This window comes from Prionailurus bengalensis, chromosome B2, assembly GCF_016509475.1.
Source record: "Prionailurus bengalensis isolate Pbe53 chromosome B2, Fcat_Pben_1.1_paternal_pri, whole genome shotgun sequence".
Taxonomy (NCBI): domain Eukaryota; kingdom Metazoa; phylum Chordata; class Mammalia; order Carnivora; family Felidae; genus Prionailurus; species Prionailurus bengalensis.
In genome coordinates this window covers 50,316,019-50,329,140 of record NC_057349.1, presented here as the reverse complement: position 1 = coordinate 50,329,140, position 13,122 = coordinate 50,316,019, and the positions used below count along the sequence as shown (strand labels likewise).

The 13,122-nt window shown below is 43.2% G+C and overlaps 1 protein-coding gene across 3 annotated transcripts in view; it reads left to right on the top strand.

The window, feature by feature from the left end:
• Positions 1–13,122, top strand: part of ELOVL5 (ELOVL fatty acid elongase 5) — a 76,076-nt gene that overhangs the window by 38,819 nt on the left and 24,135 nt on the right. For 2 of the 3 annotated variants that reach the window (XM_043591659.1, XM_043591660.1), the window contains 2 exons: positions 9,537–9,602; positions 12,639–12,826. In XM_043591659.1, the coding sequence (XP_043447594.1) occupies positions 9,545–9,602; positions 12,639–12,826 (246 nt within the window). In that variant the 5' untranslated portion in view covers positions 9,537–9,544. Of the gene's footprint in view, positions 1–9,536; positions 9,603–10,176; positions 10,200–12,638; positions 12,827–13,122 lie in introns of those variants that run through there. The other variant, XM_043591661.1, reaches the window with a different exon arrangement.

Genomic DNA, 13,122 nt, shown 5'->3' with positions numbered 1-13,122 from the left:
TGTGATCCGTCCAAAATATAGAATATCAGAGCTGTGAGCTGTGGATATGAGCATGTTTCATTGCCCATGACCTTTGTGGGGAACTCCGATTATGACTTAGCAAAACTTTCATAAATATTGAGTGTGAAGTTGGCCAATGCCAAAGGCTTTTGTAGTGATGATAATAACACATATATATGCAACATGTATTGTATGCCATGCACTCACTATTCCAAGTATTTGACATGTATTGATTTATTTAATCGTATGAGGAATGTACTGTAATTATATTTATTTTACAAAGGCATGCGTGAAAGGGTGAGTCCCTTGCCCAAGCTCACATGGCTAGTAAATGGTGGAGCAGAGCAGGGATTTGAACCCAGGTTGTGTGACTCCAGAGCATGTGCTCCTAACCACTGCTTCCCCAAAGTGATTGACTCACACCATCTAGTACTATACATTTCAAGAAGATAGGGTCACGTCTGTATTGGTCACTGTTGCTTCAGTGTGCTGTGTGGCACATGGTAGGCATTTGTTAACTCAGATGACTGGTAGAGTGAAGAGCAGTCCTGTGAGAATTTTTGGGAGTGCAAAAATAAAACCAGTCACAGGGTTGACCCAATCCCTGCACTTGATCTTTTTTGCCTTGGTCTCTCACTTGCAGCCTTATGGGGATTAATTATTTATTGTCAGCAAGACCGTGAGAGCAGAATTCTGAGCCATCTGCAGCCATCTGGCCTTCATCCACCTGCAAGGAGTATTCTCTGTGTACATTAGCCTGGTCTTTTTCCCAATGACCGTGTGCTTCACCCAAGTAGAAGTCATCACCAGTTCTTAATTTTGGTGTTAAGTGAGAATGAAGTTGTCATCTTTAAGGTAATAGAATTCTACAAGAGTAATTTTTTTTTTCAGTGAACCCCTCTCCAAACACTTGTTGGATAAATGGGTTGGTTTGTGGGGCCCTTTCCTCCCCCTCCTGAGAACTGGGGGGGAAGACCTTTGAACTTGGTGGCACAGTCTTTTCTTTAGCTATGGATAAGAATTCCCCTAGAGAAAAGTTGGAAGGTTTTGTTACTCTCCCTCTTCCCACTGCTGAAAAATGTATCTACATCTGAATTCTCGGATTGAGTATATTTTTGTATTGCCTTCCAAAATTAGAAAAACACATCTCTCTCTCTCTCTCTCTCTGAAGAAATTCCTTCTGCTGTTTAAGGGTGTGTGTGTTAATCATTGTGGTATTTTGTTATTGTTTGTTTCACACCTTATGGGGAGAACATCTCTGTCAGAGCTCCACATCCCTAGCATGGAAGAGCTCTTCTCTGGGGAACACCTTCTACAACTAGGACTTAGTCCGTGTTTTAGGAAGCTGTTATTGTGGGTTAGTGTGTGCCACTGCTTGATGCTGTCTTCCTTCTGTTTTATTTTGTAATAGAAGGTTTATCTCCTCATTTAGGTGTCCCCAATAGATAATCATTGCACACATAGAACAAACTGGCGTACTTGCCCTTTGAGGGATGTGGGCTTTACCTGAGGAAGTGCAGAGTATGTTCCATAATACCTGGAAACATAAGTATCCAAGTTGAAGTTTGCTGTTTGCTAAATGAGTTGTCAAGACAGCAAAGCTGTAAGAGGTCAAAGGGAGAGCCTTTGTAACACCTGATCTGGGCCTTAGAGAGGGGTTGGAAGTGAAGACCAGGGAGAGCAGAGAGGAAAGATCCATAGGTGATTGATTCACTGGAGGGCAAAGCCACCAGAGTGACTCCGCTCCTTTGGAAGACTGTCCTTCTCCCACAGTGGCGAAAATAGTACCTCTTAAGTAACTGGTGACAACCAAGGATGGGGAGATGGGCACTTCTCTTTTAACCTGTCTGATCCTTAGTACCCATGTACTAAGGAAACCTGATTATTGCAATATTTAAAATCCACCCCTCCCCAAATTAAACATACCAGAATGAAGCTGTTCAGCTTTCTTTAACCATGTGGCTAACCTGAAGCAGTCCTTTGTAGTGCATATTAGCGCCCGAATTTGGCAGTTATTTATCTGAAGCTCCAAATAGGACTGTGTTTTCTGTACATGTATGATAAGACACATGCTTGTGTCAGAGTGTTAACAAGAGTTTCATATTTTATATTTTAATGTTAACATTTCTGAGCAAGGTATGGCTCATGTTCCTCCTCTCATTCTGGACCTGATTTTCTCCAACCTAGAGAAACCTTTTTACGTTCCGGAAACAGTGTTGTGACTACCAAATTAAAGCACTATTTGATTTTTCGTGTTATTGGCAGCCAACCTGAAGAATGTTCCCATGCCTGCTTAATGCAAGTTGACTGTTAAAGAGATGAATGGGTAGGAGAAGAAAAAACGGAGGGAAATTTCATCCTGAACCCTTACAGCTCATCAGCTCCAGTGACTCATTTTTAGATGAACTGTGACAATTCAAAAAATAAATACAACAGGATATGATGGAAGTTATGCTAAACAGTAGTTAAACGTCTGCAGTAAACACATTTTTAAGCCAAAAACAATGTGACTCGAATGATACCACAGGAAAAGGAGTTTTCACAGCAAGCTGCTGCTACCATTGCCTTAGCAGCAAGAAAAGCCAAGACTTGACTCTGAAGATCTTTCCTGCTGTGAGTTTAGGAAATTAACTTTCTTTACTATCATCATTTTTTTAAAAATCTTGTCTTTTAAAACCAATTTGCCCTAAGATCTTAGTACTTTACAGTTGCTGATCAGCCTTCCCGCTTCCTCCTGCTCCAGAGGTAAACAGCCAACATGATTCATGTTTGCATTCTCTTTTTTTTTTTTTTTTAACATTGATTTATTTTTCAGAGACAGAGCACGAGCAGGGGAGAAGCAGAGAGAGGGAGACACAGAATCTGAAGCAGGCTCCAGGCTCCAAGCTGTTAGCACAGAGCCCAGTGCAGGGCTTGAACTCACAAGCTGTGAGACCATGACCTGAGCCCAAGTCAGCTGCCTAACCAATCAAGCCACCCAGGCGCCCCAGCGTTTGCATTCTTATCAAAACCAAAAGCTCATCTTGAGAACTGTGATGAAAGCAACTTTCTACACTGTCTCTCATTTACCCCAGCACCCTTTTGTTGTCACACACACCTCCATTCTGTCACATTTTGTTGCCCCTCTTGGGACCCAAATAGAAAGAGAGAGGGGCACACTGATTTGCTTAAAAGCTTATTTTGATGTCTTTCTCCCCCCCCCCCCCCCAAACAGGCCTCTAGCAAATTCTTTGATAATAGATCAAAGAGAACACTAATGCTTATTTAAACTCATGCAGGTGATTCACCTGGGCATAACCCCCTCATGGAGGGAGCTGACAGATGGATTTTCCACATAAGCAGGGCTCTCTTTGGAGGATGCCGTTTTTGCCCTTTTTTTTGTTCTGCTTTCGTCAGTACGTCCAGGTTTCTGCATTTTGTGCAGTGGTAGTTCCGATGTTTTCTCTTACATTCAGGCCTGAGGCTCACCTCAGTCCTAAAACTCTTAGTATATGTGGCGGGAACTTGCACCAGGACACAGAGTTAATACTCGATTCAGATGCAGGTATGCTAAACTCTCTCACACCCTCTTATAATCTAGTAATTTATGGAAAGTGACCAGCCTTGATTAATCAGTTTCCTTAGTGAGATCTTTACAGTGAGGCACAGTTATAATACAGTTGCATTGTTACCAAAGACATTCCAGAATTTGATAGTAGGAAGTGGCTTTCAACTCAGGGTGTCTTTTGGAAAATGTGCATAAAAGAGGAATAATTTAAAATCTATTCTAATTTACCTGCCTCTGTTTCCTACCCTTATCCCATTTTTATTGTCCTTATTTTCTGTGTGTGGCCTATGAACTGGTGAACACTTTGAATACTGTTAAGATTGGAATTTATTTTTAACAGATCCTGTTCCTCCCTATCGTGACCTGTAATTCTGGGAAGCCTTGTAGTTTGAGTGGGCATCAGAGACTTAGGGTTACAGAGGATGGGGAAGCGATGCTTGGCTTGATTTCAGCATGATCTGGTTCCTGAGAGGTGCTGACCATGCCCTTTTCCTGTCTGTGTGGGGAACCAGCCAGACCAAAGAATGGCTTATTCTTTTGCTTCATTTAGGACCCAAGCTCCTCTTCCATGGGCCCAGTGCCTGGGCTTGGCCCCTGGTAGTACAATTGTACGGAACAGCTGTGTTCCCACTTGGCCCAGCTTGCCCAAGCTGCTGGTAGGATGATTCAGGTTATTGAGAAGTGATGTCTCTGGCCCGTGGGTGGCTTGGATGACAGGGGACAAGCCGCAGACCTGGCAGTACGTTTGGATGTCTTGTGCAAAGTGGGTCATGCCATTCCCAGGATTCCAGATCACTAGCAAAGTGTCAGGGGTTTTGCAGGGCCCTTTGCCCCTCCTGTTCCTTTAGAAAAGTGCAAGACTGTCGAGGTGGGCCCACAGGCCACTCAGCAAGTGCCCAATTCACCCAGCAGGGTGCACCAGCCCAGCCTGGCAGTGAAGAATTCATTTGCTGAGACCTTTTGTACTGTTCCCGTGGCACGGCAGATAGGCTCAGCAAGGGAGATGAGGAGAAAAAGGGCATGGTGCTGGCAGGCAGGCTGCAGCCAGGAGGATGAGGGGACGGTGGCAGTGAGAGCAATTAAGGTTTGGCATCTTCTGTTCTCCGCCTTTGGGGCACATGCTCTCTGCAAGTTGCGCCATGTGGTTGCTTTCTGTGGACCAGCACTGAGTGAGCTCCGGGTGCCAGGCGTGGAGTGGGGGACAGAAGGCCTCCTTCACTGCTGTCATCCACTACCCCTGGCCTAGCCTGGGGCCTGTGAGCATGCCAGGCACCCGCTGGCCTTGGAGCCATTGCATTGTCCTGTCACTCTAACTGGAATGCCCTGTGCTTTGATGCTCTGTCCACCCGGGTGCCTGCCTGCTCTCTTGTCACTTTCTCTAACTACGTTTTCCAAAGTAGTTCGTGCTCCATGGTCCCACCCCCTTTCCCCTGCTATATGATGTTCTTGCTGATAGTCACTCTACATAACAGATTATCTGTACATGTGTATGCGTGTGTGTGTGTGTGTGTGTTTGTGTGTGTGTGTATTTCTCCGTCAGCCTGGAATTCTGTCTTGTTCCCTGCTCCACCCCTCAGGGCCTTCATGCCAGGCATGTAGTAGGCGCTTTGGTAAGTGGACGGTGTGGGTGAGAAAGTGACTATATGGTGCCGGGGGATGCTGGATGTGTGGTTGGCTGGACAGAACCGGAGCGTACGCTGAGTCAACAATGAAAGTAAACCTTGGGTGACTGTCTCTTGGTAACCTGTGAAAATAACAACCATGTCTATGGTATGTGTCCGGCTGTGGGCGTGGTGGGGGAGAGTTTGGGGGAAACATTTAACGCGTCAAGAATCCAGCCCAGAATTGGGCCTGTGGTTCACAGTCAGGACTCTGCTGACTGAGGACCTGTGTGCCAGGCGCCTCCTCTGCCCTTCCTTTCTCCCCCTTCACTGTAGACGTTTCAGGAGTAATGCACCACTCTCTTGTTACTCTCCATGTGTGTCCTTTCAGAGAGGTTTGGCTGGGTGCTTCGTATGTTCCTAAATTTGACTGGGAGAAGTTCTGCCAACCTAAGACAAGAATTCCCAAGCTAAGAAGAAATGCAGTCTAAGAACAGATGTGCTGTTTGTGAGAAAATCACCTCTTGTGTGTGCTTTTGTAAGGATGTTTCATCTTAGAAAGACAGAAGAGTGCTCCTGTGCCTGCCAGCTTCTGAGGGGTTTCTGTGCAGCATGGGTTTAGCCTGGGATTACTCAGGGCAGATGGCTTGTGACAGAATTCTTTAATATCTCCAAATACTAAATTTCACAGTTTCTTCTGGTAACCTGCTGCTGGCTTCCATATTCTTGGACTGAAACTTTACCTTATGTTTAGTCAAGCTGCTTTTCTGTTGCTGTGACAGTAGCCTGGATTGTCACATTGAACTATGTACTAGGCATTGGTCTTAGGACGATAGGTCATTCTACCATTTTCTCCAAGACCGCTGATGTCCCCACCCCACCCCCCACCCCCTGCCAACCCCTTCCCACGGATCTGTTTCCAATCGTTTTTAACATTTTTTCCTTCTTCCTTCTTATGTTGTTCTTGTATCCTTATGTTAAAAAAGGGTGGGGTGTGCCTGGGTGGCTCAGTGTCCGACGTTGGCTCAGGTCATGATCTCGCAGTCCATGAGTTCAAGCCCCACATCAGGCTCTGTGCTGACAGCTTGGAGCTTGGATCCTGCTTCAGATTCTGTGTCTCCTTCTCTCTCTGCCCCTCTCCCACTCATGCTGTCTGTCTGTCTCTCTGTCTCTCTCAAAAAATAAACATTAAAAAAGAAAAAGTGGTTACAGCCCCTCTGAAAGTCCTCTTGGTTAAAATTTAGAATGATTCCCTTATTGCTTTTGTCAGGTAGTTTCCTAATGTTAGATCCCAGAATACTGTTACTTGAGTGTTATCTTCATGGCTTGCTATTAAGTATGCAACTTGTTTTAGTATGCATTATTCTAACATCTACTCATTTGCTAGATGAGTTTTGGTCTTGGTTTATAGCATGTGGCTTCTTCCTGCACCACGAATGTCTAGTTTGTTCTGGGTGTCTAGGTATGCTCCTTTGTGTCTGTTCCTATCCCTCGTACATAGTAAGTGCTTGATAATTTGTGTATCTGATTAGTACGTTCATTTTAGCCTTGTCTTCCCTGTTGAGACAATGCCTCACACTGACCAGCTCCTCTCTCATGTGATGTTATCAACATACCCACCTTCCATTGCTGTCCCCATAGGGGTTGTTAGGACTTGAAGGGGATATTGTGGGTGGGTTTCATGATGACTGGGGGCTCACTGATAGTATTGAGTACACAGGGGTCAGGGATGGAAGGCCAGCAGTGCCCCTCCTGAGAAGTGCCAATGGCCACAGATGGTTGGCAGTATTCATTATGGAGTTGAACCTATTGCAGACATACAGTAGGAGACCTTTATTGAGGGCTCACTGCATGCCTGGCCCTGCTCTCAAGGTCTTACGTATATTAAGTCATTTGATTTTCTTAACCTTTGAGGCAATTACTTTACATTTCCCCCCATTTTATAGATAGAAGATTAAATAACTTGTCCAAAGTCACATTGCTAATAGGTGGAAAAATGGGTTTCAAACCCAAACTGTGTGATGAAGAGCCCAGCACTGGGCCACCTAATCACCTGCTAACCTGTTACACCTCTATACCTGCTCTCAGCCCCTTTGTGTTTAATACCTGAGTTTTATATGTGTAATGAGCTCCATTATAAGCTATATACCCATTAAGTAATAGCCGGATCTGGATTTCAAACTGTTGTGGAAGAGGTGGGTTTGTCCCCGGTGGGCAGCTTATCCATCAGTAATTCATCCAGTAGTCATGGTGTTCACCACCTCGTTCCTCCTTGTGCTTATTTGCTCTGATCGGAGGCAAAAGGGACGGTCCACGATCCATCACAGTTGAAGCTAACTGTATTAGAGTGATTTTGATTACACAAAAACATGATGTTTGTCTTCTAAAACTTAAGTATTTTAGATGATTTCCAGTAGATGATGAAAAATAATTGGATATGGTTAATTTATTTTTTAACTGCAGGACTTTTAATAGATAAAGCAATTATTTGTTTTTGAGAGAGAGAGAGAGAGAGAGAGAGAGAGAGCGAGCGCGCACAAGCGGGGAGGGGCAGAGAGAGAGGGAGACACAGAATCCCAAGCAGGCTCCAGGCTCTGAGCTGTCAGCACAGAGCCCATGTGGAGCTCGAACTCATGAACTGTGAGATCATGACCTGAGCTGAAGTTGGATACTTGGCTGAAGGAGCCACCCAGCCACCCCTCTCAAGATTTTTTAGAATTATCTACCCCCCAAAGAGGTTCCGTCTGGGAGAGGAAGATGACTCAGGACCAGAATGGTCTTAGGAATATAGTATGTTAAAAAGCTGTCTAATTTCTGAGTTTCAGAAGGGACCTAGTACTGTGATTGTGTACTTATTAAGGGACCTAATTGTTGACACTCTGACATGTGGGAGTTGGTGGCTTCATGGTTTCCAGCCATGGGTTGAGAGAGTCAGTATGTTCCCTGCTCACCCCCACCACTACCCTGGGGGGCAGGACAGATGTCAGAACAGAACCTGGTAACTACTACTTTCTAAGTGTTCTTGCTGGTTCCACCTGTCTCTTTCTCACTCCCGGCTGGATTCTCTCACTGACGGCTGGACTGACTCAATTGTAACTACTAGAGTCCATGGATAAATCGTCAAAGAATATGTATACTTCAGTGCCATAAGCCAAAGAAGAGAAGTATCATTAAGTTATTGACAGCTTACTTAGTTAATAAAACCAATTTTGCCTTTGCCCTTTGCAGGTAAAATATTTGTGGTTATTTCTGTAAGAGTACTGACCAGGAAAATTGAAAATGTATGCCTTCTAACTTTAATATAGAAAATCTAGTCAATATACATGTGAAAAGATGCTTAGCTGTACTATAAATGGAAATCTTAAATGGAGGGGTTGGAGGGAGCTATAAAGTCTTCGAAGATGAAGGTAGACATGTAACTACTGGGAGGAGACAGTATCTCTAAGATGTTTCAAGTGAAGGCAAGCAGGTAGTATGTACTCCCCTTGATATAACATTGTTTTCCGTTTAATTTTTTTTACTGTGACCTCCACAGCAAGAGTATATTTTATATTACAACAGAGTACATAGTACTTATACATCATCATACTAATGTAATACAGTAACACTGAAGACAGGAAAATGTTCGTTCTCACTAGGGGCAAAGCAGTCTTGGTTATTATTTCTATTATTACTAATAAAATTATTAATGCTAAGGTGACCTATCATCTATTAATGGATTGAAATCCACAATTGTAAAAACACCCATTTGGCATCACTCCTTTTGTGCTCAGAAGGGAAAAATCTCTAGAGGTATGTCCAAGAAAAGTTACCATTAAGGTCCTTTGAAAAGTGGGGCTTTGGGATTGTGGTTGGAGCAAAGCGATGAAATTTTTTTACCGTCTCTTTTCATTTTTAATATTTGAATTTTTTATCATGGACATGAAGTATTTTTAAATAATAATTGAGGCAAATAGCAAATCTCTGTACTGTGGCCTTCCTTTCCTAACATGGCTCTTCCTGTCTTGGCTACAGTCTTTCCTCAAGCTTTGGTTCTTGCCCAGATGGGATCGTCTCCCGTCTGCCACCTTTTTCAGCCCGGTTCCACTCTTCTCCCCACTGAGATTCCAGCTTCACGGGAAGCATTTTTATGGAACTGCGAAAAGAAGTTCAGAAAACTGGCACTTCATTTATAACGTGAATTCACGAGATTCTGTCTTTACTTTTGATTTCCAAATTAGACCTAGCACACAAGTTACTTTGGGAATTCAAGAAAAAAAAAAAAGTTTGAACATAACCTTGTCCATAGCACATCTTTGAAAAGAATTTGTTCTTGTTCTTTTATGAAAAAAACACTGTATAAAAAGCATTTTGAGTAGAGATTAATCAATGTCTGTTTTTCTTAATAGGTTTTAAAATGGAAAATTTTGATGCATCACTTAGTACCTATTTCAAGGCATTGCTAGGCCCCCGAGGTAAGGTGGTTTTTGGTTTTGCTCCCCTCCCTTTAGAGACACTTATAAATATTGCATGAAGAGATTCTAGAAAACATTAGCGTCTTCTGTGATAAGACCAGTGCTTTGTCCTGGATAACAAGGGGCTTGGAGAAGTCCTGTGACACTCTTGAAGCAGTGCAGTGTCCCCTGTGACACAGCTGCTGTGACCCTCTGGTGACGTTAGCTGGAGATCGTATTGTGCTGGAAAGCTTGTAGCCTGAGAATGCTGCACATTTCACCATTATTGGTGCTGGGTTTTCCTCAGTTCTTCTGAGTATCCAGCTGAAACTGGTTTCCAAAATGCACTGCTGTGGTGGTTTAAAACTCTTCCCCTTTTATAATCTTCAGGGCTTATTGTCCTTTCACGTTGTGTCACATCAGTGGGTAAATACATACACCTGATCTCACTTTTTATGCTTAATCGTTTTGTTTCCTTTTAGGAAGTAAATCGGCTCCATGTTGCTTTTTTTGAACGTCATCTGTCATGTCTCTTGATGTGTCTATAAAGAAGGAACTTTATAGGTTCACAGAAAGAGTCATTAAAAAACTGCAAGAAGCTTTTAAACAAATGAAAAGGTTGTCAGTTTCATTTACGATTTTTAAAGTACAAAAGAAAACAAAAGAAACTGCATTTCTTAGTATGGTAGAGATAAAACATGAGGGTGTGGAGAAACAGTCTAATTGATAAGACCTCTTTGGAGGGTAGTTGTGTCTTCCATTGAAATCAAAAAGCACATGCCTTTTTGCTCTGCTATTTGACTCCCAAGACTTGATCCTATAGCTAATCTTGATCATTATTGCAAAGATGTGAATAAGGATACTCCTTTATAGCATTGCTTGTAAAGATTGGAAATAATCTACATGCCCATCAGTAGGGGAACTGATTCAGTAAGTTAGCGTACAGCCAAATGAGCAAAACCAAATTAGATCATTTTTTTATGTGTTCTTGGGTTGAGATAATGCCTTATTTCAGCTTCATAGAACAAAAAAAGTCCAACTTTAAATGGCTGAAACAGCAACAAAAATGATCCGTTTACATTATCAAGATTGAGCAACTCCTGAGTTATTTCAGGGACCCAGCACACTTGCTCTTGTCATTTTCTACTTCACATTCTCAGTATATCAGCAGTTCTGCCCTTGGAAAAATCCCTCCACCTTTCATGGTTACTGGATGACCACAGCAGCTCCAGGCAGCACCTACGGAGGAGGAGGGAAAAATCTGTTCATTTGCATGCCTTTAAGAAGGAAACTCTTCACCAGGGCCTTTCACCCAGCTGTCATCTCCTCAAAGCTCAGTGGCCACAATTGCTTCCCATGCCGTTGTCTGAACAAGTCACCAGAGAGTGGGCGAGGACTGCCATGGTTGGCTAGATCCCTAAAGATTTACTGCCTGGGGACACCGTTGGGGCAGCCAGCCGCTCTGGCAGCACTTGGCAGTATGGATGGAGGCTGGATACTTGCAGATACGGCCTTACAAGATTTTAAAAGCAAGGTGTAAAAAAATAAAATAAGATGTAAGATAGAACATCAAATAAAAGGAAATGAGAGGGTTTTGTGTGTACATTTATTGTGTTTGTGATATGTATGTACACACAAGCATATGTAACTGTCTAATGTTAGTTGCTGTGTGGGAACTTGCTTTCTCACAGTTGACAACCAGGGCCTAGAGCTAAGAACAAAAGGTGCTACAAATCTCCTCCTTAAGTTCACTGAAGGACTTCTAAGAACTACCAGTTCAGCAGAACTGTGGTAACCCCCTCTACCACCTTAGCATAAGTAGCGGGGAGAGGGTGGAGGGCATCTCCTCTTAAGCCAAGAGAGGAGCACTACAGAGAAACCCAGGGAGAATTTAGAATGTCTCTAAGAAAGGAGACTGACAATCCATTCCCCAAATGGATGGGTGCTTTTCCTGCAAGATCAAGAGAAAAAGCATTGGAGAATGTAGCAAGATGGTCCAGTCAGGAGGTCCAAGAAGGAACAGAGACTTTCCCCACTAGATGCTGCTTCTCTGAAGCTGCAGAAGGCGAAAACTGCATGCGCCTCTGAGCTCCAGAGTGGGTGGCCTTAGAGGGTAGATCAGATTGAGGAGCAATAGGTTTTGGGGGCTCATCAAAGTAGCATGCAGACGGGAACATGCTGCGGAAGTGGCTTCCTGGGAGTCAGCCACAGGCAGAAGTTGACTCTTGCAGGGGACAGGTTAACGCCTAGGGGGTCTGGCTGCCAGAGAGTTTCTCCCCATCCAAGGAGAGGGCTGTCAGATTGCTGCTGGCGACTCTGTGGAACTAATCTTCCTCCTCTCTGCCTAGGAAAAGGGTGGGGGAAGGGAGATCTGTCCTGCACCTGTAGCGCCCCCTCCCCTGCCCCGAATCAGTGTAGGTCTTCCCTCTCAAGCTTCTGCTGCTCACATGGTTCCTTAAATAGTCACTTCACTGTCATTACTGCCTCGTCTTTTTTTTTTTTTCTTTAAAACTATTGTCCTCTCTGTTGTTGACCATTGCACTCATAGCAGATGCTGCCTTTCTAATCAGTAATTGTTGCTAAGCTAGATAAATAGCATGTTTTCTCTGAGTCTGCACATGCTGGGCAGACTGGCAGACACTTGACTTAAGATGAGGACTTTGGAGTTCAAAGACTGCCATTTCTGGAGTTTCATTACCCTGTCTGTGCATCATTCAGCAGATCTGGTCCATAAATACAGTTAGTAGAAACTTTAGCTTTGTCCTTGCTTTCTTTAAGATGCTTTGGAAAGGATTTTTTTTTAAATGTTTTTATTTTATGTAGAAGCCATGCATGATATACATGTTACTATTCAGAACGTGTAACAAAGAGCTTCACCTTATATGACAAATATTGAAAACTCCTGCTTCCTCTTCCAACTGCTTTGCTGGCATTAGGAGCTTGAGTATTAGATGACTGTTACAAAATTATGGGGAAAGATTTTTAATGTTTGAAAAAAGTTGTGGTTTTTTATCTGCCTTATTAATCACTGTGTGTTTTCCTTTTATTATTTTCCAGATACCAGAGTAAAAGGATGGTTTCTTCTGGACAATTATATACCTACTTTTATCTGCTCTGTCATATACTTACTAATTGTATGGCTGGGACCAAAATACATGAAGAATAGGCAGCCATTCTCTTGCCGGAGAATTTTACTGGTGTATAACCTTGGCCTCACATTGCTGTCTCTCTATATGTTCTGTGAGGTAGGTCTCTTCCTTAAATGCCTTCCAGTCGCCGTCCTGAATTGTGTTCCTAAATGAAGAAGGGCAGTGTGTCGGGGGTGGGATGGGTGCACCTGGAGGTCAAATACATGACTCCATTTTGAGTATGTTTTAAATTGATTTTTCAAAATGCAAGAGTTGTTTGTACAAATATGCCTTTTAGAACATCTAGAATAGCCTTTGCTATCGATTCTTTGGTTATGTTTCATATTCAGACTTAAATATTTTCAGAAATACTTTTACGCAAGCAGAGCAAAGAATGGCAAATGAACAAAATG